The sequence below is a fragment of the Pelobates fuscus genome, chromosome 2 (assembly GCF_036172605.1).
Source record: "Pelobates fuscus isolate aPelFus1 chromosome 2, aPelFus1.pri, whole genome shotgun sequence".
Taxonomy (NCBI): Eukaryota; Metazoa; Chordata; class Amphibia; order Anura; family Pelobatidae; genus Pelobates; species Pelobates fuscus.
Genome location: NC_086318.1, coordinates 413,033,797 through 413,058,324, shown reverse-complemented (window position 1 = coordinate 413,058,324; position 24,528 = coordinate 413,033,797). Strand labels below are relative to the sequence as shown.

Here is a 24,528-nt window from a genome sequence, read left to right as displayed (position 1 = left end):
TAGCAGGAATCTTACAACTTCTCCTGCTTTCTCTGTACGAGTAGGACATGCTTCTACCCAGCCTGAATAGGTGCACACAATTACCAACAGGTAACGATGTCCACCCGATTTAGGCATTACTGTAAAGTCTATTTGTAGATCGGACATGGGGAGTCCCCCCATAAACTGGACTCCTGGTGGCTTTACTGGTCCTTGTCTTGCATTATTCTTAGCACACGTTACACATCTGCGTACAATGGCCTGAGTCAAGTTGGACAATCTTGGTATGTAGAAATGTTTCCTGAGAGATTCTTCAGTACTGTCTCTCCCAGAATGTGTCCCGTTGTGATAATTTTGGACAATTTCTACCGCTAGTGATGCTGGTATGACTATTCTTCCATCTTCTAGCTGATACCACTTGTTCTCCAAATACTTTCCCGGTTCAGTCTTTAACCACTCCTCTTCTTGAGCTGTATAAACTGGAGTCCATTGGGACAGTGGAGTTGGTATAAGAGCAGCTATATGCCCCACATACTCCTGTCTTCCTGATTCAGCAGCACGCTTAGCTGCACTATCTGCCATCCGATTTCCCTTGGTTACATCACCATCTCCTCTCAGATGCGCTCGACAATGTATGATACCGACTTCTTTCGGCTCCCACACTGCTTCCAATAGTTGTAGGATTTCAGCTGCGTACTTGATTTCTTTGCCTTCTGAATTCAGTAGTCCTCTTTCTTTATACAAAGCTCCGTGGGCATGAGTGGTTAAAAACGCATACTTAGAGTCCGTATAGATATTTACTCTTAAACCTTCAGCCAATTGTAACGCTCGTGTTAGTGCTATTAATTCTGCCTTTTGTGCTGATGTTCCTTTCGCCAGTGGCCGAGCTTCTATCACCTTGTCTATTGTTGTCACTGCATATCCTGCATAGCGGATCCCTTCTTTCACATAACTACTGCCGTCGGTGTAATATTGAACATCGGGGTTCTGGATGGGAAAATCACGAAGATCTGGTCTACTTGAAAATACTTCATCCATTACTTCCAAACAATCATGTTGACTTTCAGTAGGTTGCGGCAAAAGGGTAGCTGGATTTAAGGTGTTTACAGTCTCTAAATGCACTCTTGGGTTTTCACACAACATTGCTTGATACTTGGTCATACGGCTGTTACTAAACCAATGATTTCCTTTGTAATCCAACAACGTCTGTACTGCATGTGGGACTCGTACATAAAGTTCTTGACCCAGAGTGAGTTTATCGGCTTCAGCTACTAGCAGGGCGGCTGCAGCTACGGCTCTTAGACAAGGTGGAAGTCCGCTGGCCACTGCATCCAGTTGCTTAGACATGTAGGCAACAGGTCTTTGCCATGATCCCAAGTACTGTGTCAATACTCCCACAGCCATTCTTCTTTGCTCGTGTACATATAAGTAGAATGGTCGTGTGTGATCAGGTAGACCTAATGCTGGGGCACTCATCAAAGCCTTCTTCACATCTTCAAATGCCGTTTGCTGTTCTTGGGTCCATAAGAAGGGGTCGTGCTCTGTACCTTTGATGGCTGCGTACAGAGGTTTTGCCAGTATCGCATAGCTGGGAATCCATATCCTACAGAAGCCTGCTGCCCCCAAGAATTCTCGCACTTGTCTTCTATTCTTGGGTATTGGTATTTGGCAGACAGCTTCTTTTCTCTCTGGCCCCATAATCCTTTGACCTTCAGAGATATGGAATCCCAGATACTTGACAGTTGGCAAACACAACTGAGCCTTCTTCCTGGACACCTTGTATCCTGCCTTCCAGAGAATATGTAGTAGATCGTGCGTTGCTTGCTGACATTTTTCTTTTGTAACTGCTGCTATCAACAAGTCATCTACATATTGTAACAATACACATTCTCCTGGGATAGACTCGAAATCCAGTAGATCTTGACTTAGAGCTGAACCAAATAGGGTAGGTGAATTTTTAAACCCTTGGGGCAGTCTTGTCCAAGTCATTTGGCGTTTTGAGCCCGTTACAGCGTTCTCCCATTGGAAAGCGAAAATACATTGGCTTTCTGCGGCAATTCGGAGGCAAAAGAAGGCATCTTTGAGATCTAAGACTGTGAAGTAAGTAGCCCCGCCCGGAATTAAAGCAAGCAGGTTATATGGATTGGGTACAACTGGATGTATGCTAACAACCGCATCATTGACTGCTCTTAAGTCCTGTACAGGTCGATACTCATCTGTACCGGGCTTTTGAACAGGCAGCAATGGGGTGTTCCAGGGGGAAGTACAGAATTTTAGGATACCATACCGTATGAACTTATCCAGATAGGATTGGATGTTCTTCTTAGCCTTCTGCGGAATGTGATATTGTCTTAGGCTCACTGGATAAACCCCATGTTTCAGTTCAATTTTTATTGGTGGAATATTGCGGGCCAGTCCTGGTGGGTTGTTCTCTGCCCAAACTCCTGGTATGTTAAACAATGTCTCATCACTCCTAGGGTTTTGGCTAGTCAACACTGTATAAAGTCGCCACTCTTCTTCCTTTGGTACGGATAAAGTCATAATACCTGAAGGTCCATTAAACTTTAAGGATGTTGTTCCATTTGGTAGGAACGTAATCTGCGCTTGTAATTTTGATAGCATATCACGTCCCAGCAATTGGACTGGACATTCAGGCATATAAAGGAATTGGTGTTTTACTACGTGGCCTCCCAATGTACAGAGTCGACTTTTAAGAACCGGTTTTTCAGCACTTCTTCCAGTTGCTCCTATCACAGTAATAGTCCTTCCAGATGGAGGAGCAACTAGATTAGTCACCACTGAATGTTCAGCACCAGTGTCGATCATGAACGCACTCCTTTTCCCCCCTATTGATACATCGACCATAGGCTCCGCTCGACCAAGGGGGATGGAGCCCGGTCGGTATCAATAGTCCTCCATGACAGTGTCAGCCAATCCTACAAAGTCCCTACCTTCTCTAATCGCGGGACCTTTGCGCTGCTGGAATATACCTGTCTTCCCTAACACTTCCTCTGTTCCCATTACTCCCTCTATAACCATTACTCCCTCCGGGGCCTCCTCTACCTCTCGCTCTACCTCTAAAGTTTCCGTAGCCTGCCCTGGGTTGGTCTCTCTCGTACTGCTCTCTTTGCGGACATTCGTTCCTCCAATGCCCTTCTTCCTTGCAATACGCGCATTGATCCCTACTCAAAGGCTCCCTACTCCATCTATTATTGCCTCTATCTGGGCCCCGTTTATCTACGCCTGCGATCGCTACCGCTAGCATATCAGCCTTTTTACGCATCTTGCGCTCTTCCTCTTTCTTACTTTCTGTATCCCTGTTCATATAGACCTTATTTGCTACCTCCATTAGTTGGGTGATGGACATACCTGCAAACCCTTCTAACTTTTGTAGCTTGCGCTTAATATCTCCGTATGCTTGGCTGACAAAGGCGGAGTTAACCATTCGGGAATTGTCTGCGTCTTCCGGATTAAAGGGGGTATACAAGCGGTATGCCTCCAATAATCGGTCATAAAAGACACTGGGCGCTTCATCGCTTTTCTGGATCACCTCAACTGTCTTCGACATGTTAATGGCTTTCTTTCCTCCGGCTTTCATGCCAGCAATTATAGCGTCTCTATAGGCTCTGAGTTGAACCATATCAGCACCATTTACGTTCCAATCGGGATCGGTGTTGGGATAGTGTGTCGCGGCCCATGCTGCTGGATTGGCTTGGTTCAAAGCACGGGCTCTATCCTCTAATGCTTTAATGGCTGCTTGATTTATTCTTGTCCTTTCCTCATTGTTAAATAAAGTCATTAGTAACTGCTGGCAATCAGCCCATGTCGGATTATGCGTCTGTACTATTGAGGTGAACAGATCAGTCATAGCTTGTGGTTTCTCAGTATACGAGGAATTATGGGTCTTCCAGTTTAAAAGATCGGTTGTGGTAAATGGGACATATACGAAGACTGGGTCAGCGTGTGCCATTTGACCTGCGGCATCGATATAAGCTGACCCGGGATTCAGACGAAGAGGCATCTGATAGTGCTTTAATTGTTGGGCACCAGTCAACTGTCGGGTTTGGATGGGGCTACGTAGAGAGGCGTCAGTCATGGGTTCCGGTCGGGGAGAGATAGGGTATGGGGATGTGGGAGGTCGGTTTTGGGAAAAGGTCGTAAATAAAACACTTCGAGCCGAGCTAGATGAAGCTTGACCGGAAGTCTGAAGTGGCGCCAAATCAGGATATTCGTTTCTAATGGGGGTGGATTCTGGTTCCGGAAGGGGAGATTTAGTACGAGGGGGGGTGGATCCTGTACTGGAGGAGGAAGCGGAAGTGGATGAGGGTAATGAGGGGAGGGGTGCAGGACTTCCTGCGTTTGCGTCACTTCTTCTTAACGGAAAGTAAGGGGGCGGCAAAGGGATCTCGGACTCAGGGGGCGTGTCCAAAATGGGCCTAACACCAGTCCTAGTGGACGAGCAAGTCCTAGCTACCATGAGGCGACACTGCTCCTCGTGGCATGTCTGGAGCCATTTTGGCGAGTCATTTACGGCCTGTCTCCAACAGTCAATATAAGGAAACTGGCCGTAAAGTTCAGGCCTACCCGATACAGCCACGTGTAAGCGCTGTACCAGAGTTGGATCCAAACTGCCACGTGGCGGCCATGCCGCAACCAAAGTAGGCCACTCCCTAGTACACAAAGTGACCAAACGTACAGGAGACATCTTTACCCCAAAATCACAAACTTTGAATCCCTTTTTAAAATTCTTAACCATACATCCTAAGGGATCCGGAATCGTTGACTGCGACGCACCCATACTTAACAATGGAACGTCGTCGACAACGAATACTATACACGCGTACTATTCAACAGTCACACCCGTTTCCTCTGGCAACAGCACCACGTGGTACGGTTACCAAGTGAAACGTACACAATAACAATAAACACTCAGGGAATTCCCGTACACACACAGCTGTTACACCAGTCACTATATAATCAATATTATGCCCTTTGGCGTAACTATACAGTCACCCACGCTATAATTCTCTATATACGAATTACCCGTCTATAACACACCCCAGTAACATCGTCTTTTACAAATAGCGGTTACAGTACGGTTAGCATAGGTCAAAGCACAAGTTAAGGTCACAATACAATTATTAGTGGTTATGGTGTTAAACATGCAATGGACGACAATGATTAGTACTTATTATATAATGTCAGTAAATATACAGGGTTATGGTACCGTGCACTATAATACAGCAACACACTATTAACACTCTCGCTAGACGGCTGAGCTCGCGCTATCTAACAAGATATACACTTTACTAAAACAATCGTTAACACATTTACAATTCCCAACTAAACTATTGGCCAGTACCTTGAATGGACTACCTAAAACTATATACACCCGTTTTGGTTAGCCACACTGCCCAATCACCACATATATAGCGAGCTAGAGAACCGAATTTACACAGGCGCCTCTTAGTCGCACTATCAAAAGTCTAGTGGGTTCCAAATTTACACGCCTTCCCACTTAGCCCAGATAGGATGAGAACTAGCGAACCGAATTTACACAGGCGCCGCTTAGTCTCCCGGTCCCTCCGACCTAGCGAACGTAATATACACCCTAGAACGCTAGTCTAGACAAGACACCGGTGTCCGGCTAGGGCTATTTACACCAGGACCCCGCCTGACTAACCAAATCAAACGGTCTGACTAAAGAGCGTTCGATCGAGCGGTGCGCCTTCGCTCCTTCCCTCCGACAGAGGGGGCAGATACACAGATTCAAAACCCCTTTGGGCCTACCGCACAATCGGTATACCCCTAGTGGGTCCTGCCGTCTAAAACAGCAGTTGTCTTACCTCCTCGTTCCTGAACCTGAGTTCACACTCATCGACGGGGACACCCCAGCACTTCTCACGTAGAGGCCGATGATCTCCTGGACAACAGACCAGTGGCGCCGAGACGAAGGGAGGTCCACGCAGAAGTTCAGGGGTGCAGCCGTAGAGAACGTGGGCAAAGATAGACCGTCTCACGCCTCTGCCTCTCAGCTACCGTTGAACTATGAGCTTCCCGGCCAATGCACCAAATGATACCGGAGAAACTGACGGAAGCCAAGCACAGAGAGATGGACACAGGTTTCTTCAGGAAGGAAGAGATTCTTTATTGGATCACCGATCGGGACTCAGAGGGACTAGCGTCACCAAAATACAGCAAAGTCTGAGTACTGAATACATAGAGTACATTCCTTATATAGCACTGTAGCTCCTCCCACAATTAACTACACCCACACATACCCTTAACCTATTTAATAAATAGAGTCTAAACTCATCCATCCGGTCTAACCACGTGGCTCATCTGATACAAAGGAGAGGGACGCGTAATTCCAGTTCTTACATTCCTGCACCTGGTCAGTACAGTGATAACAGTATCTTAGCTACGTGTAATTAACTAACTGATACTACAAACACATATACATACATATGCCTTGTGGCAATCTTAGCCTGCTAAACTTGTATTTTACTGGAATTACATCACAGTATAGCAATCAAAGAAAATGGATGCAGTCAACCCTGGAGAAACCACTTGATAAAGCCGGTTGTAAGAAGAAACACGTTGTGGATTAGTACCTTGTTTTTATAAATTTTTATAGCAATAACGCATTGTTTCGCTTATACCCTTTCTGGTTTTGCCATATTTTATTTTGCTATTTTATTACTTTTACTCTTAATCCTGGCATCCCGAGAAAACCTTTTATCGCCGAGCCTTAGACAAAGAATCCATGGTGGGGATTACACTGCCCACATTACACACACAGGTTTGGCTGGGCTAAAAAATTTAACTAAGGTTCTAAACATTATCTTTATTACTTATACAAAGAGTACTATAATGTTTTCTTTTGTTTATTATAGGCCTTACTCGTCTGTTAAAAAAATCACACAAAGACATTCATGTATCCATAATTGGGAATTCATACCATTACACGCTGTAAACACTGGAGCTGGTCTTAAGCTTCATCACATGTGGGTTGCCGATCCAATTGTTCAATTTTTCAAGACATACTACACTATTACGTAGTATGTCTTTTTTTTAACTTTTGTTTTCTACATGTATGCATGGATATCCCTTACGCATATATAAGAATCCAGACCTTCTTCCCCCCCAAAAATAAGAGTATACCCAGCATTTTAACAAAGCTATGAGTGTGTAGGTATATGTTTTTTTTTTTTTTGTTTCCCCTTTTAAAAATGCAATTAAATTAATTAAAAAAAAAATCTATTTGTCCAAGGGACTACATTGGTAGCCCAAACTACATGTTCTGACACAAAATAATATAATTTCCAAAGACTGTGGGCCCTTGCCTAGAGCCGTGGACATTGACAGGGCTACTTGTTAAACTAATTTTCACAACTTAAATCTGAATGGATAAGTGGAAGCAAAAATTGCAGGTCTGGACATATTCTGTAACTCTGCTACAGTTAGAACAAGGATATAATTGCTTCAATACTGCTGCTGTTTTGATTTATTTTACAATGTTGTCTCTCGGTTTGTCATAGTGTGTTCTGGTTGTATGTAACGTATGTGCAGCTAGAGCATTCAGGTGTATGTTAACACAATGCCAAGGAGGACATCAGTAATGCAAAGGCCCAGTCAAAGACCATACCTCAACCTGACTGAAATGCTGTTGAGGGACCTTAAGAGACCTGTGCATGAACAAATGCTAGCAAAACTCAATGAAGTGAAGCTACGTTGTAAAGAAGAATGGACCAAAATTCCTCCACAACAATGTTAGAGACCGATAAACTCATACAGAAAACGATTACTTAAAGTTATTTCTGCTAAAGGTGGTTCTGCAAGCTATTAAACCTTCAGTTGTTCTTAGTTTTTCATACATGACTACTCTATTTTTACTTGTTTCTGTTAAATAAATCATGACCCAATGTGATATGTCATTGTGTTGTTCATCGAGGTCGTATTTACCTAATTTTAAGACATGCTAAGGGAAAAGGTGATTGTTATTATGTCCCGATATGTAAAACCATAGATTTCGAAGAGGGTGCACTTTCGTTTTCCTGTATAGGTTTATATGTATATATGCATAATACTATCAAAAAAATATATAAAATGGTTGAATATGTTGAATCAAACCCTATCCATCTCTGAATTTTTGAAACGGAATCTCTCTAAAACAGAGCTTTTTCTTTTTTCTTCTCATAACACTGATCCTCCTTTTGCTTTCCCTGCAAGTTGATAGTACCTGCATCAGCCTGTCCTTGCAAGCTCCCGGTCTTGGTTTTATTGACCCTGGCTTCACGTCCAGTCTGTTGCCAAAACCTGTCCACTTTAGAAACATTGCCCGCGCCTGACGCTTTTGTACACAAGATGCTGCCAGGGAGCTTGTTCATGCTCTAGTCCAGGCATAGGCAACCTTTGGCACTCCAGATGTTTTGAACTACATAGTTACATAGCTGAAAAGAGACTTGCGTCCATCAAGTTCAGCCTTCCTCACACTTGTTTTTTTGCTGTTGATCCAAAAGAAGGCAAAAAAAAAAAAAAACAGTTTGAAGCACAATTTTGCAACAAGCTAGGAAAAAAACTACACCTCCCATGATGCGTTGCCAGCATTGTGGGTGTCAGAGCATTATGGGGGATGTAGTCCACAACATCTGAAGTGCCAAAAGTCACCTACCCCTGCTCTAGTCATTCCTTTCACTGATTACTGTAATTCTCATTTATTGCTAAAGTTCTCCCTTTTTATAATATTGTAAAGTGCTGAGGTATAAGTTGGTGCTATGCAAATGCCAAAACAAAAAACAATCCTCACTAGTCTACACATACATAGCAACAATCACTGACCGCCCCCCTCCATTCAATTCTTTACATGACCAGCAGTCTATCCTGTTGGCCATAAGCTCTGTGAATAGGAAAGAGCAGTTGCTGCTCCTCGCAACTCCCAGTGTCTGGTGGTGTAATGTGGCCACTAGCTGGCCTCAGACTACTATCCCCAGCCCTTCCACTGCATTAATCCCATGGCAGGACTTAAAGAATAGAAAGAAAGAAAAAAAAAAGAATAGGAAAAACTGCTTGCCTGAAACTTCATTTCCTGGATTTCAGCTGATATAAATTCCATATCACTGATATAGATATATCTTTATTTGTTGTATAACAGACTCAGACAGTCACTGTAGTATGCACCATAACCACTACAGCCTTCTGTAATTTGTCTAGTTACCTCTATTACCTCAGTGTATTTTGTCGGACAGTTTTAGAATAATTTGATAAACTTACTTTCTTGGGTCCAACTGGGCCCCTTCCAGGAGAATCTAGGAAGCAAGGTTGCTTTCATTCAGTTAGAGCTTCCCTTTATGCCAAGCATGTCAAACTCAAAGTCTAGCACGGGCCACATAAACAAGGTTTAAGTTTATGTGGGCCGCAAAAAAACCCAGCCCTTACATTTTCATATAAATGTAGGTTCATTTTGAAAAGTACATTATAAAATAAAATACAGCATCCTCCTCTACTAAATCCCTTCCCATATACTAAATCCTAGTCCTCCCCCTCTACTAAATCCCAGCACCCCCCTCTAGCGAACATGCAGACTCCACTCACATTGCCGCTGCCAGTATGCAACTCCGGCCTCTGGTATACCCTAAATGGTGCCGTCCGCACTCTGTGCCAAATCTGATCCTCCCGCTACTTCTTGAAACCCTGTGAAGGTGGAGCACGTCAATGTCACGTGGGAATGTGACATGGCATGCCTCCAAGCACCTCCAGGTACTCCACTGTCCAGTCGCAGCCAACGCAACACTGACCAACACACACATACTCACTGACAGACACACACATAATTTTCTTTATTGCTCCCTACCTTTGAAAGTCGATGTGGGGCCTCTACCTGGGGTCCAGTGGGGATCTTCTATCAACTCCTGTTTAGTGATGTCGGAATATGCCGTCATATTCCGTCGCCTGGCTTCACTACAGACAGCGCGCGTGAGGGAGCAGGAACTCTGAGCTCCCTCGCTGGCCCTCCTCCCCGGCCGGGTAAGTTTTAGCAGAGTAGGCAGCTGCAATGTGGGGAAAGCAGGTGCCTACTCTGCTATAACACCAGCATGTACTCGTGGCTCGCCAGGCCGCAACGATGTCCATCATGTGCCGCATGCGGCCCGTGAGTTTGACATGCTTGCTTTATTTAGGCCATTCTCACCCAGTATATTTAGGCACTAAAATGAAGTTTCTATAGCTAGACCTATAATGGCTTCTAAAGAAAATGATTTGGAACAAACCAATAGTTGGAGGGTGGCTATTTTAACCTAAACTTGTGCAATTCTGTTTTCAATTCACTACAAGTCAGTGTTTAGTGATCTAAACCCCTATATATAACATGGGGTCAAACTAGTAAAGTATGCAACATTTTTGCAAGCTGTAGTGGTTACAGTGTTTTGTAGTATTCCTTTTAAATACACAGCTTAATATGAACTGACCACATTGACATTTACTTATTCTAACCAACCTGCAGTTAACATAAACTTAAGTGTCATCCAGGACCTCAGAAAAAGTTTTTTTTAAATCACTTGATTTTAAGAGTGATTAGCTGACACGCTCAACAAATGAGCTAAAGGAAGGTGGGGTGTGCTGGAACCCAGGTAAGAACTCAAATCATGCAAAACTACAGTGGTGGGCCTCAGAACACTCTTTGAAGTTTTCCTTTAATTCCCTAAAAACCAAATGCTATTTGGTAAGAAAACAGGTAATTTTTTTCAGGCCAAATATAGTATTTTATATTAAATAAGCAGTTAAATTGAAATTATTACAATAATATTGGTATTTCAACAATTATTTTCTTTATTTTGTTTAAACAATTTTTCTACAATTCGGTAAAAACTTCCATACACACATTGTAATCACACTCCCATTAATATCAGGACTTTCATTCTTACACATCCTCACCGTCATTTAAAAGATATACTGTACATCATATTTACAGTACTGACAAAAAAAAAAATGATGACGGTTTGACCTAGTTAAAAATGAATTTTAAATATTGAGATTCAGAAGTTAAAATGATCCAGCTTTAGTAAGGTGTGTAAATTCATAGATTATTTGACCATGAGAACCATCTTATGTTCACATGCAACCTAGAACAAACACGGAGGCTCCCTGCCTCTACTACCTCAGCCAGTGAACCAGAAGTTCTCTACCTGAGGTAGGACCGAATGTGGAGCCAACAGAAGCACTGCTCTCGCTCTCTGGTCGAAGTAGTGGAGATGGGGAGTTGTGCTGCATAGATCCCAGGTAAGAAGTCAAACTTGGCACCATAACTACAACAGCACAATTCATGGTTCTTGCAGTGTTTTTAAGGTACACCATAACCACTAAAGCACGCAGTCGTGTTTATGTCAAAAGTGCCCTTCAGTTCCCAAATTGTTACTAGTTGTACCATTTTTGAACAATTTGCCTTCTTACATAGGGTCAAACAGATGCTTCTCCTTGCCTTCTCTCAGCCGCCAGGAGAGCAGGGATTCCAGCTCAGAATCTTCTGTTAGCTCTCCTGAGCTAAGCCATGTAGTGCAATGATTGCTCTCAGCAAATGAGCTTTGCACGGCCGGCTTAGCTCAGATGAAGAGCTTTCACCTAGAGAGCGCCAGCCCTCCATTGAACTAATAAAAGATTATAAACAGAGCTTCAAGATCGCAGTTAGATGTAGTGGAGAGCGACTACCCAACGTACAGCAGGTATTTATATGAAAAAAAAAAAAAAATCTAAACTGTTTGACTTACAAAAGGGTGGCAGGGGAAGGAATGGGTGCACCAAGTGACGCATGCAAGCTGTAGTACTTATGGTACTTGGATTATTCCTTTAACCATTAAATTATGTAGTTACATGTTTTGATTGCCAACAATGTTTAAAGCCTTTTAATTATGGCTTGTATTCCCAATGATGCACAGTGCTCCATAGTTATGCGGATAAATAAGATCATGCAGATTTGTATCATATAGTTGTTTAATACAGTGTGTCATCATTAATAAATGTGGGTTAAAAGGATGTTCACACATGAAAACACATGCAAATGAGAAGTTCTATGTTTAAAACAAACAAACAAACAAAAAAAAACCCTGAACATTGTACCTTTATAAGACATCGTGTTGTTAATTCATGCTTCAGAAGGCTTTTTTTTTTTTTTAAATAAACTTGGCTCGGAATTTGGCAGTAGCTTAATTTGCATTAAAAGCCTTTGAAAACAAACCCATCTGACCTTAAAAACAGCAAATAGCCGATGAATATACTGATGGCCTGTAATCCTTTAAATCACAGGTACATAAGTATATATATATATATATATATATATATATATATATATATATATATATATATATATATATATATATATATATATATATATATATATATATATATATATATATAAAAAAAAAAAAACGACAAACAAGAGGCATGGTTGCCAGAATGGATAATGAGTAAAGAGGTAAAGTGAATGTGTAATGAAGTTAGGAAAAAATCAAAAACCTTTTAATAAGATAATAAAATAATTATTACAGAATTTAATGAGATGTGGTTCTGCAACATTAATATACATTTAATATTTAACAGAACCTACGTACCCTTTAAGTACATATAATAACGTTGAGTGGAAATAAACACAAAATAAGAAACAAAAAGACTTTCTAGTAAAGTCTCATATGCACCCATTAAATAAGTTATTTTATTTATAAATATTGCTATTGTTAGCAGCAATGTCACCAATTACACATACATTATATATGTATGAAAAAATACAAGTTTACTTATAGTCCTGAAAATAATTGTTATTTTTGGACTATAGGATCCCTTCTGTCCACCCAGCTTGGCATAAAAAAAAAGTTATATATAAATTAAACGATAACTCACCTCCTGATCTATGCCAGGACTCCTTCACTGCAGCCTCCAGCATTTCGTCCAATGAGGTTTGCTCAGGTGCGGACATCACCTGCAGTTTCCTCCAATCTCCTGCTACTCATAGTGAAGCAGTGGATTGGAACTAGGCCTGCGCGGTGAAACGCTATGCTCCTCCAATTAAATGCTGCATTTGATTCCAAGACAGAGCTTTACTTGCTTCTGAAGGAGGTAAGGCGTTTAGTGGTTGTTTGGAAGACAGTCACTAGAAGTGTATTTAACTCTGCCATGTAAACATTGCTACAAAATTGCAATGTTTTACATTGCAGGAGTCAACTGACAGGGCATTGAGACGAAGAGGTCCGTTAAATATAATCGTTCATTAGTAAGGCTGTAAAAGAAATTAGTCATTTCGATGTAAGGGCTAAAACCAATACAAAGGGTTGTCGGTTTAAAATAGTTTCTGCCAAAGAATTGCTTGAGTCAAATGGAATCTTTATATACACAATAACCTGTTAATATACAATGTTAAACCCTAAAAGAGAAGACAAACTGTGAGTGAGTCTTGATGAGGTTTTAAAAAAAAACAAAAAAAACAAAAAAAAAAAACAGTGGACAAGGTTTCAGGACACCTCTGTTTGTTACATACGCATTAGCAGAATTTGGACATATCATCAGAAAAACAGCCCTGCCAACGTCGGCTTTTGTTATGACACTGCCTCTAAAGAGAGGTATGAATGGCAAGGCTGCAGAATCTGCTTAGATCAACAATACTGTACAAGCAAACAAAAATGACTTATGTTTAACCGAGGTAACCGTTCTCAAACTACCTGAGCTGGAGCCTGCCAGAAGGACAAGATGGCTACCTTGTTAACGTATTTGTGATACTTTATTCATGCTCTGTATACCAAGGTTAGGCCTCTGCCTTTCAAAAAGCACAGCATTTGGTGCTGCTCGATGGTAACTGAATATGTAAGCTAAATTCATATGACCAAAACACTAACAGTAGATTTGTTGAGAACAGACAAGTGAATTGCAATTTTTTTTTTCCAGGTAAAAATTTTAAAATGTATATTTAAAAAAAATAATTATTTCCCAGATTGTCTGTTTTGACCAAAAATATGCAGATACCCTTTCTCATACATCTAACCACCGATAGCTTGCTGGATCTCGCCTTATCCCAGCGCTCCTATACACGGGAGTCCGCGGCAAATATACAAAAATAAACGACAGGGGTACACAAAGAGGACAGCAAGCGATGTATCCAATCAAGTAATCCCTACAGTTTATTCAAAAAAAGTGCAGAGTGCATTAAAACATCAAGGGATTTGGCAGTAAACCTCTTTATACGTTTCATGCAAACGTACATTTAGTCATAAGCAGGTTTTGATTACTTCTTCAACCTATCGTTCCTGTAAGTTTATTTGTAATTGTCCCATTTATAGTTAAATCCCCTCTCATAATATTGTAAAGCGCTACGGAATCTGTTGGCGCTATATAAATTGCAATAATAAATAAATCAAATAAAATACTGTGTTTTTCTGAATTCTGCACTTTTTAAATAAACTGTAAGGCGTACTTTATTGTTAACGTCCCCTGCTGTTCCTCCTGTGTGCCTATGCCGTTGATTTTTGTATACTTTTTTTAGAGAATAATCCCATATTATGTATGACAAATACCTCTGAGAATTTGGAACAGAACACTGCACTTGCAGACATGAGAACGTGGCACAGTTTCTCATAAGGAAATGTTCTATTTTGCATATACGTTTCCCTGTTCCTTCAGGTACGTTACATTTCATACTTGCCAAAAAAAATTTAATAATTATTTTATCTACTTCTAGGTAAACAGAAGTACTTTGCAAAAGAATATCTGGGTCGTAAAACTGAGAATAAATACAAGGATGTTTTGCATTTGCACATAAAATGACATTTTAAAATAATAATGTAACACAGATTCTGTAATTTGTATGAATAAAAGATATTTTGGGCATTGCAGTGCCAGATGCTTTGCTGTTAAATTAACAAATCTGCCATGGTAGTTTATATACAATTTTGATGTCTTTCCAAAAGCTCTCTCACTAACTTTTCTAAAGAAAACAGATGCTCATCTGCATCTTCTGGAACCAGATCCCTGAGTGAATTTGCAAGTTCAAACAGGTATTCCGTGTTTTTTCCGCTGGGCCCAACTGCATTAAAAATCTGCTCTGCAATGTCTTCTAAAGGAGCTGGACCGAGGTAGTTGGGGTTATCACATGTTCCGATATACAGAAGTACATTAAATGGTTTTATTGAGGGATCTTTGGGATAAAAGACAACGGTTGTAGTCCGGTAGCCCCCTTTCTCTCTAAAATCAAGGTAAGCCTTCACTTCGTCTTCTTTTCCCTCTGGCAATCTGTAAGCAACACCCCACACACAGCCCTGTTGAGGGGGAAAAAACAAAACAGACAATTATACATATAATAAGACAATATATAATACACCTGTGCGTCATATTGTTTGGACAGTGACAGGTTTTGTAAATTTATATCTATGAATCTTTTAAAACCTTTACCCCCTAATTTTATTGAAAAATGTTTTTTCACAAGAGAGCAGAGTCAAACAAGGTCAGGAACTTGCTAACACATGGTCAGGAGGTCGTTCTAGTGGTATCATCAGTTGTTTTTTTGTTTTACTCATGACCAGAGCAGCATCAGTCAGTCAGTCAAGTCAGTCAACAAGCAAGGAAAACCTGTGTTTTGGGAGGGCAAGACTTGCAACTAAGAAGAAACAAAAAACCCTGTACCATAAAACTTGACTATAGCAGATATCCCCAGGTTATTTCAAACATTTAGGCCCAAGAACAAAATTGTTGGGTTCCAGTTTGATGAAAAGTTCATACAACATAAGACGTTCTGGATCATAGGAGACAAAATACAAAAGTATATTTATAAGTCACTGCACATAACCAAAAGCATACCGTCTCTGAAATGTAGTGTGCAGGGTATTAATGACTGTAAAAGAACCTGCTCACCTGTCTTTAAGGATTATACGACAGATTAAAGAAGTGGTAGAATAAAATTCAAAATCTACAGAAACATCTTTCCCGAGCCGATCAATTGCTTTACAGCAGATGTGAAGATATAAAAAAAATTTAACAGGCAATAAAACCCCAAATCACCGCTAAAAATAAATATAAAAGGAGACATTTCTGCACAATACAGAGTGGCACATTCTTGACTACCAAAGCCTATCTACCAACCTGGAACTGAATTAACATTTTGTTTCACTTTCTGAAGCCAAGACTGAATGCACAGGAACCAATGATGGTGGCTACAAAACACGAATACGAGAGAATATAACAAGCCTCTAATAAGGTTTCTTTTTTTTTTTTTTAAGAGATTATTAAATGCAACAAAGTTGCAAGCAAATACAGCGCCATGATTTTGTTTAGGTTAATGTCGATTTGGCAAACTACTTTTGGGACCCCTAAAAATGGAGAGATAATTTATAAAATGGGCTAGAACTCCTACATGGTTCATACAGCATAAAGACAGCCTGCACTTTATTCAATTAAATCCAATGTAACAAAGAGCCAAAATGTGTTATCATCCAAATATTTATGGTAAAATAATGCAAGAAAGCAGTGAAATACGCAGGTATGCCTCATCCTAAACTGCATATGGAATTAACATGCATCTTCAATGTCACACGTGCATTCCTTGTCATATTATTCATATGGTGTTTTAAATCTATACCTCACATGTGTGTTTGTATGTACACACACACACACACACACACACACACACTTATTTATTTTTGAAATACATTCACAGCGTTGCCTTCTCAAAGAGCAATATCAGAGAAATATTATCAGGGTTATTTACAAACGTGAGAATGCAAAGTGACTTTCACAATGAAGGCCAGAGTAGCCAAACTGACAACATAGCTGACCTTGACCGAACGTTGAAATTCACTTTGAATTCTCATTTTATTGAATAGCCCTGTATGTATTACACTGGCCATGACTTAGCATTCAATTGGAATATTATAAGCCCTGCAGTTCTACAGAAGGCAATGAAAATAGTCACAAAAAAACCTCTCTGTAGCAGACAGTATACTTAAAGGGACGAAGGAAATTATAGAACAAGATAATGAGGGCACAGACTTAACGTGTTCAGCTTTGTAGCATGAAAACTGTTATTTTTTTTTTTTTACACAACTTAAAAAAGAAATACAAGCCAGATACACACCACGATTGTTTGGTACATTAACAATAAACACAAAAATCAATTCCCATAACTATAAAACATTGCTGTCCAATTATACCCCACACCCATTAAAATATATTCAACAAAAAATAACAAAACAAAAACAAATACATGCACCAGTTTGCTGCCTGAAACTGGCTCTTGCAGTTACAATTGAGGCTTAAATTTGACAAAAGAAGTAAATGAAAAAAAGCCCACTGAACACAGGGCCAGGATAATGGTTTGATAAGGACAACTGTAATGAACTGTAAAGCACACTTACCAGAAATTGTCAGAACGACCAGTGAAAACAAATAACTTGGACTGCATTTTATGTGTTTATCAACTACAGAGCAACGTGTGGCTTTAGATCAACTATGTTAAACTGGCATTCTGAAAATCTCTGGCTATGTTAGAGTCTCCTATGTTGTGTTTTTTAAGCTTTTTATAAACACGTAATTCCACTTTTCTGTGTCACTTGAACTGTAGTTTTGTCTAGTCACAGATCAATAAGGAAAACCTTTTGGAAACCACGGCAATCTAGGGAGTGACCAATATTACAATAGAATCACAAAGAATACCTAAAAATACATCATATCATTGTCAGTTTATTATGTAGCTTTTACCAATAAAGGTTTTGCAGAGTTCAATTAGCAAACACCCCAACAACTTAAATGGACAAGGAGGGACACAATTCTAGGGGTGTGAGTGGGAGTGTAGCAATACATTTTTGGTGACTTAACAACAATTTTGGGAACTAAACTGTCATTTAGAACAACAGGTTTTATTTACAGAGAATGATTTCTAAACACATTTATTATAGTTTAAAGATACATTACCGTGAGTATTATTGCTGTGGAGTTCTGGTATACACTAAGACACACTAACAATATGGAGCTCCAAGAAAATAGGGATAGATGGATTTGGGCCCAAAATAGGGACTGCCCCCGATAAATAGAGACACTTGGGAGGAATGATTAAGTCTCCATAATGATTTAAAGAGGCAAAAGTGCAAAAAGGTTTTTACCACTGCATGCAGCTACATCCAGTGCTGTGTCATTCAGGAACATGCACACCTAAGCATGCCAATAGGACAAATGGTGGCTGAGAAAAAGATAGAAGCTGGGGTACAAAGAAAATGTGAATAAGTTCTCAGTTCTAGGGATAGTGGTGAATCACTTGGTGATAGGGCCACAAGTTAACAGAATTAGAAAAGTGGGCAGTGCTATAAGGATAATGGTCCTTCCTTTGGTAAGTGAGTACCGGTAGGTCTTATAAAGTCATTTGCCACAGAAGGAACCAGTAATGCCGGCATTAGAAGATCTACTGGACTTTTACGCAATTCTTGTCCTGGGCAAAAGAGTTACAAAAAGGAAAGTTACATGTCCCATGGAAGGCAACATGAATACAAGTTGAATAAACAGCTTGTGTTTGTGATTGTGGTGAGCGGAGATAAGTGTAGGGCTAGCAGGTTGATGGTACAACTTCACGTGAGCTGCCCGTAGCACTTAATTTACCAAAAATGTAAAATACTTGCATACAGTTGCACAAGGTCAATGAAGAGGTCCAGCCTGTAATATTCACTCAATTTTAGGATTACCTGATCACTCAGAGTGTTTGTTACCATTTTGCGTTTTCTATTGAACATTGTAGAATATATTTACCTCTGGGTCTTCAACAAGTGTGACAACTCTTCCAGGCTACAAAGAAAAACAAATCATTAAAATCAATTATCTAATGCTGTATTAGGAAAGTCATATACACATGAATTACAAGCATAAATACACAATAAAAACAAAAAAAGTCTCAAACCTTAAAGGGACACTATAGTCACCCAGACCACTTCCGCTCAATGAAGTGGTCTGGGTGCAATGTCCTTCAGGTTTTAACCCTTCAGATGCAAACATAGCAGTTTCAGAGAATCTGCTATGTGTACATTTGGGTTTAAGCCAGCCTCTAGTGGCTGTCTTCCATCACGCAGAGCGTCTATAGGAAAGCATTGAGAAATTGACATCGGCGGGGGAGGAGAGGTCACCAGCGCCGAGGGAGCCCGGCGCTGGAATAAGGTAAGCTGCTGTAGGGGGAAAACCGCCTTGTTTTCCTGACACTATAGTGATCCTTTAGGGTGGCACGTGGCGTCGAGTGTGTAGGTGTTGGAGCGGCTTTTGCATCGAGTTTTGGAGCCATTCTGGAAATTGTTTTGCAGTTGATTTGGGACTTTTTGGTGCGTTTCTCAAGCTGTGGAAAGGTAGAGAGCTGAGCTTCATCGTTTGCATGACTTTTATTTTGTGTTCTGCATTGTGGGTTGGTTTCCATGCCAGCTCATTTTGACTTTTTTCTGACCTCCAGAACGGATTAATTGGTTTTCAATGCATTCAATGCATTTTCAATGCATTCCTATGGGAAACCGCGTTTCGGTTTACAAATGTTACACAATAAGAAACGTCCCAGAGAATGCATTAAATTCGTAAACCAAGGTCCCACTGTATATAAAAACAAAAATGAACCCGAGAGGAGTATAGAAATTCAAAATTAAAATAAAAAGCATGCCGTATTCTCTATATATGTGTTCTCAATGCTGACTGCCAAGTGCAAAAGACAGAGCTTATAACGACGACTGCCCGGTTTCAGGCTAAAGATGTGTAGATTTCTACATCTAAATTTTATTAAATACATAGTTTTGAAATATATTGATAATTAACCACAATATTAAAAAGCCAGGAAGTGGCATCCCCTTTAAAACACAAATCTTTACCATTGTTCACCTTTAAAATTGATACTCCAAGCACAATGACCACTTCATTGACTATGTATAGGCATGGTGCCTGGAGTCTGTATGTGCAGTGCTTCACAATGAAATGTTGCAAATATGGAGTTTAACCACTCGGCAATTAGAGGTGTACAGTGGGGTGTGATCTGCCAGAACTGGACTGGCTAATGTTAATTCTGTGCAACTTTAATTGTATTCCCTGGCTGAGAGTGGTCAACTGACACTCTCAGCCAAGGAATGGCGATGGTCGCGGCTTTTTTCGGCTTTGTAGGAACCGGGAGTACATCACTGGACCGCCAGAGAGTGTCCGAGCCCGGTGGGGACCCAGGTAAGTAGGTAAACCATTGCTAAACAGTTTGTCCTATTACAGGGGAACCAGGCAGAGTTCCGCCCAACATCATCAGTGAGCAGTATGATTTATGATGATTGGAGTAAGCATTACGTGTTTATTACCGAGATCTAATGTTATTTGACTGATTTTCTGCATTGTAGTCTATTCTAGCAGCGAATATTAGATTTTCAGTAAAGCACAAATTTATATTAAGGGGAATTGTAATGAACAAACAATACTCTCACACCATTATAAAAAGCAATCTCTCATATTAGATATAAAAACTAGTCATACTGCATGTAGCAGCAGTAACAGCAAATAGACTTAATTGTTTCTTCAATTATGTAAATTTGTCCATGTCCAAAACTAGTAGACTGATCGCCATCATGCTCGACTGAATCATTTATCAGAAGGAACACTCCAAGCACAATAAATTAGATCATTGAGTTCTTGTTCGGGACATGAGTCTGTTCTGGCCTCTCAGCAAAGATTTAAGGATAATGTCATTATGGAGGTGGGCCCCTCAGGCTGGAACTATAACTCCAGTTCCAGTACCCTTCAGTGAAAGACATAACATATGGGTAGATGGAAAATACAGCATCCTCCTAAGTGTGCTACTGACACAAACAGGATTTCTCATAGTTTCTCAAGAGTTGCCAAAAAGCATTTAAGAGCTGCATTGAATTGCTTTCAAGTGCTGACCTACATATCGCATAAACCCCTCTTTAGTTAGATAAACAATCAGGAAGTAACAGGACTGGTTGTCTGATTGACAGCCGGGGGTGTAACAAGTTTAAGATATAAAAGGGCCAATAAAAGGGACCTATAAAAGTATGCATTTTTCCTGTATTACTTTTATAATGCTTTTTTTATTCTATAGTTTACTTTTAAAAGGGGAGCTGTCATTTATTTCAAAATCATTAAAATAATACTATAGGCTCAGGAATACAAACATATTGTTGTGAAATATATTGATAATTAACCACAATATTAAAATGCCATGAAGTGGCATCTCCTTTAAAATACAAATCTTTACCATTGTTCACCTTTAAAAGGGTTACTCATTTATTTTGAAATTTACTGGACCCCAAGCCTCCCTAAATATAGTAAAATGTTACTTGTATTCAAGATTGCAGCTGCTGGCTCTGATCTGCCTGCTTGGCTGACATCATAAGAAATGATTCTGTGAGCCAATCACAATGCTTTCCCATATGATTGGACTGTCAAGGAGGCAGATCAGTGGTAGCGCCAGCACATGTCAAACACAGCCCATGCCAATTAGCATCTCCTCATAGAGATGCTTTGAATCAATGTATCTCTATGAGGAAAGTTCAGTGTCTCCATGCAGAGGGTGGAAACACTGATTGGCAATGCTGTACACTGTGCAGCACTGCCCCAGGAAGCACATCTAGTGGAATGGCCAGTGGAGGTATCCCTAGACTGCATTTTCTCTGAAAAAACACGGTTTACTGCAAAAAGCCTAAAGGGAATGATTATACTCACCAGAACAAATACAATAAGTTGTAGTTGTTCTGGTGACTATGGAGCAGCATCCGGTACACCCTTGGTAATACGTCATATTGTTCTAAAACGTTTGACTCTTTACAATGGAGGAATGACCAGGGCACTCCTAGAATCAAAATCAGTACGTTGTAACAGTGGTTGTGGAACTTCGAGTGTTCTTTTAAATATAGATTAAATATTTAGCAACTGACACGTTTAAGTTCAGGAAATTCTGGCCTGATTTTGTTTTTAAGGCTCTTTTTATGTTAAAGAGACACTCCAGGCACCCAGACCACTTCAGCTAATTGAAGTAGTCTGGGTGCTGTGAGCTGTCCTCATGGACCCCCAGCATCAGTTTTTCCCCATAGGAAAGCATTATTCAATGGGGAGGTTTAAAGCGCGCGCGCGGCCATTGCCACGCATGCACATTAGGTCTCCCTGCCAACGTCAGCGGAGCATGGGCGGAGCCCGACCCAGCAGGACATCTGCACTGGATACAGGTAAGTAGCTGAAGGGGATTTAACTCCAGGATTCTCTAGTAAAGGAACACTCCGGCACCATAATAACTTCTAAATTAAATTGCTATGGTGCCAGGAGGACCCTGGTGTTTCCTTACCTTTAGAGGTTAAACTGTTTGTGAATAGTTTAACCGAGGGCTTGACAAATTTGTTCGGAATCTAGGAGCCAGCTAAAAAAGCTAGGAGCAAATATTTTTAAAAGGGACACTATAGTCACCAGAACCACTACAGATTAATGTAGTTGCTCCGGTGCCTATCGCCTGTCCCTGTAGCCTTTACAATGTAAACGCTGCCTTTTCATAGAAAAGGCAGCGCTTACATTGCTGCCTACTAAGACGTCTAGTGACAGTCACTCAGACGGCCACTAGAGAGTCCTGTGTCAGTGCTCTGCACGGAGTCGCTGAATGTTACCCATAGAGAACATGAGTGTCCTCATAATGTTTTCCTATGGGAAAGCATTGGCTTAGCTGAGATCATTAAGATCTCAGCTATGGAGGCGGGAAAAGCCACGACTAAACCAGTACAGCGTGGATAAACAAATGTGAGTAAAAACACCAATAATGTGATTGGAAAACAGACACACACTCTCTCATAGACACATTGACAGAGGCACACACATACATATATATATCATTCCAGGATCCAATTTAGCCTTGACTTGCAGAGAGTCCCAGTAAGGAAGCATTTCCCAAGTAAGTGGATTAATCTCATAAGAGCAAGCATTAGGCTGCTAGAGTAGGACCTGCCAAGAATGGGGTACTTTGATGCAGTTGGCAGGCTTATGCAATGTATGATCATATAATGTAACCAAACCCCCATTATTTGTTACCTAGGTGAGGTGTTTTTAAATAGTACTATGTAGGATTTGAAATCACTGTTTAGTTAACAAGAGAGTGCACTGATCTGTGTATTATATATATATATACACACACACACACACACACACACTGTACTTTTTAAAACAAACCTACGTTTCTATGAAAATTTAAGGTTTATTTTTTTTTGCGGCCCACATAAACTTAAACCTTGTTTATGTGGCCCGTGCTAGCCTTTGAGTTTAACATGTTTGGCGTAGAGTGCTCAACTGACTCTCTAAGCCAATCAGTAGCCCTTCATTCATAAAAACTACTTTAAAAGAGTACAATAAATCATTAAGCGTACCTGTCCTAATAGGGTACTAGTACGGAGTCTTTGCTTCTTATTGGAACTGGAACGTGGTTACGATCACAGCTGTCTAACTGGTTGCGTACACTAACATATATGATGGATGAAAGTTTATAATTCACAATGTACACTCACCCCCCCTCACCCCCACCCTTTGCACTGTCCTATGTTTTAAAAAAAGTTTAGTCTGTAACAAATGGGTTAATGTAACCTTTTGCTGCATACATTTTTGCATACCAGTTGAATTGCCATTGTGTTCTAAGAATTAAGCTCTACATGAGACCAAGTTAGCAAATCTTATCTCCTCAGTTTTCTATAATAATGCTTTAATTAACCTTGCCTCAGTTTGCCGCAAAAACAGATGGGCTGCCTAAAAGAAAATTACCAAACACTACTGAGAAAGCAATCGTTTCTTACTTTGATTGCATCTGAATTAATCATTACACTCCTTGCTTTTCAAGATCTATTGTGGGTGACAGGCTGCGTTCATCACAAAGATCTATTTACACATTAAAATCTAGGCAACCCAAACAAAATCCATTTCCAGATACAGACATGGATAAAGAACACAACCAGTTTCTTTAATTTCCTGGTTGCTTATATGCAAAAAAAAAAAAAAAAAAAAAAAAAAAAATTAGCAAACACAATTCTAAAGTAAAAAAAAAAAAAAAATATCTTGCAAAATCTACAGGCCTTTATTTAGCCTGAAATGACATGTGAAGACGATATAGCTTAAGGAGCTTTGCAATTTCACATATGCCCTTGAATCAACATTTATCTTTAAACAGCTTGGAGAATGTATAACTCTGTGGCATGTCCACGTGACACACTGCCAAACTGCACAAAATTCTATAGCAGCAAACTGAAGGTCAAGGAGGGAGAGACGCAATGACTTTTATAAATGTTGAAAATGGTCATACTCCATCAACAGTTTCCACAACTTTAGAGTGACACAGACACTTTAAAAAGACACTCCAGACCCCTAAAAAACAAACAAACAAAAAAAAACCTTTAGCTTGCTAAAATGCTTTAGGTGTGAAGAGTGTGTCCACTTTATTTCATTTTGCAAAAACTGCAGATTTCAGTAAAAAATTTACACTTTTATAAATTAAAGGGACACTCCAGGCACCCAGACCACTTCTGCTCATTAGAGTGGTCTGGG

General features: G+C 40.2%; 1 protein-coding gene across 1 annotated transcript in view; it reads right to left on the bottom strand.

Annotated features, from left to right (window-relative positions):
* Nucleotides 1–14,351: 14,351 nt before the first annotated feature.
* Nucleotides 14,352–24,528, bottom strand: part of CHAC2 (ChaC glutathione specific gamma-glutamylcyclotransferase 2) — a 21,401-nt gene continuing 11,224 nt past the window's right edge. Inside the window, exons 2-3 of the mRNA XM_063443968.1 lie at nucleotides 18,745–18,780; nucleotides 14,352–15,272 (exon numbers count right to left, since the gene is read on the bottom strand). Coding sequence (XP_063300038.1) covers nucleotides 14,895–15,272; nucleotides 18,745–18,780 — 414 coding nt within the window. The 3' untranslated portion in view covers nucleotides 14,352–14,894. The remainder of the gene's footprint in view (nucleotides 15,273–18,744; nucleotides 18,781–24,528) is intronic.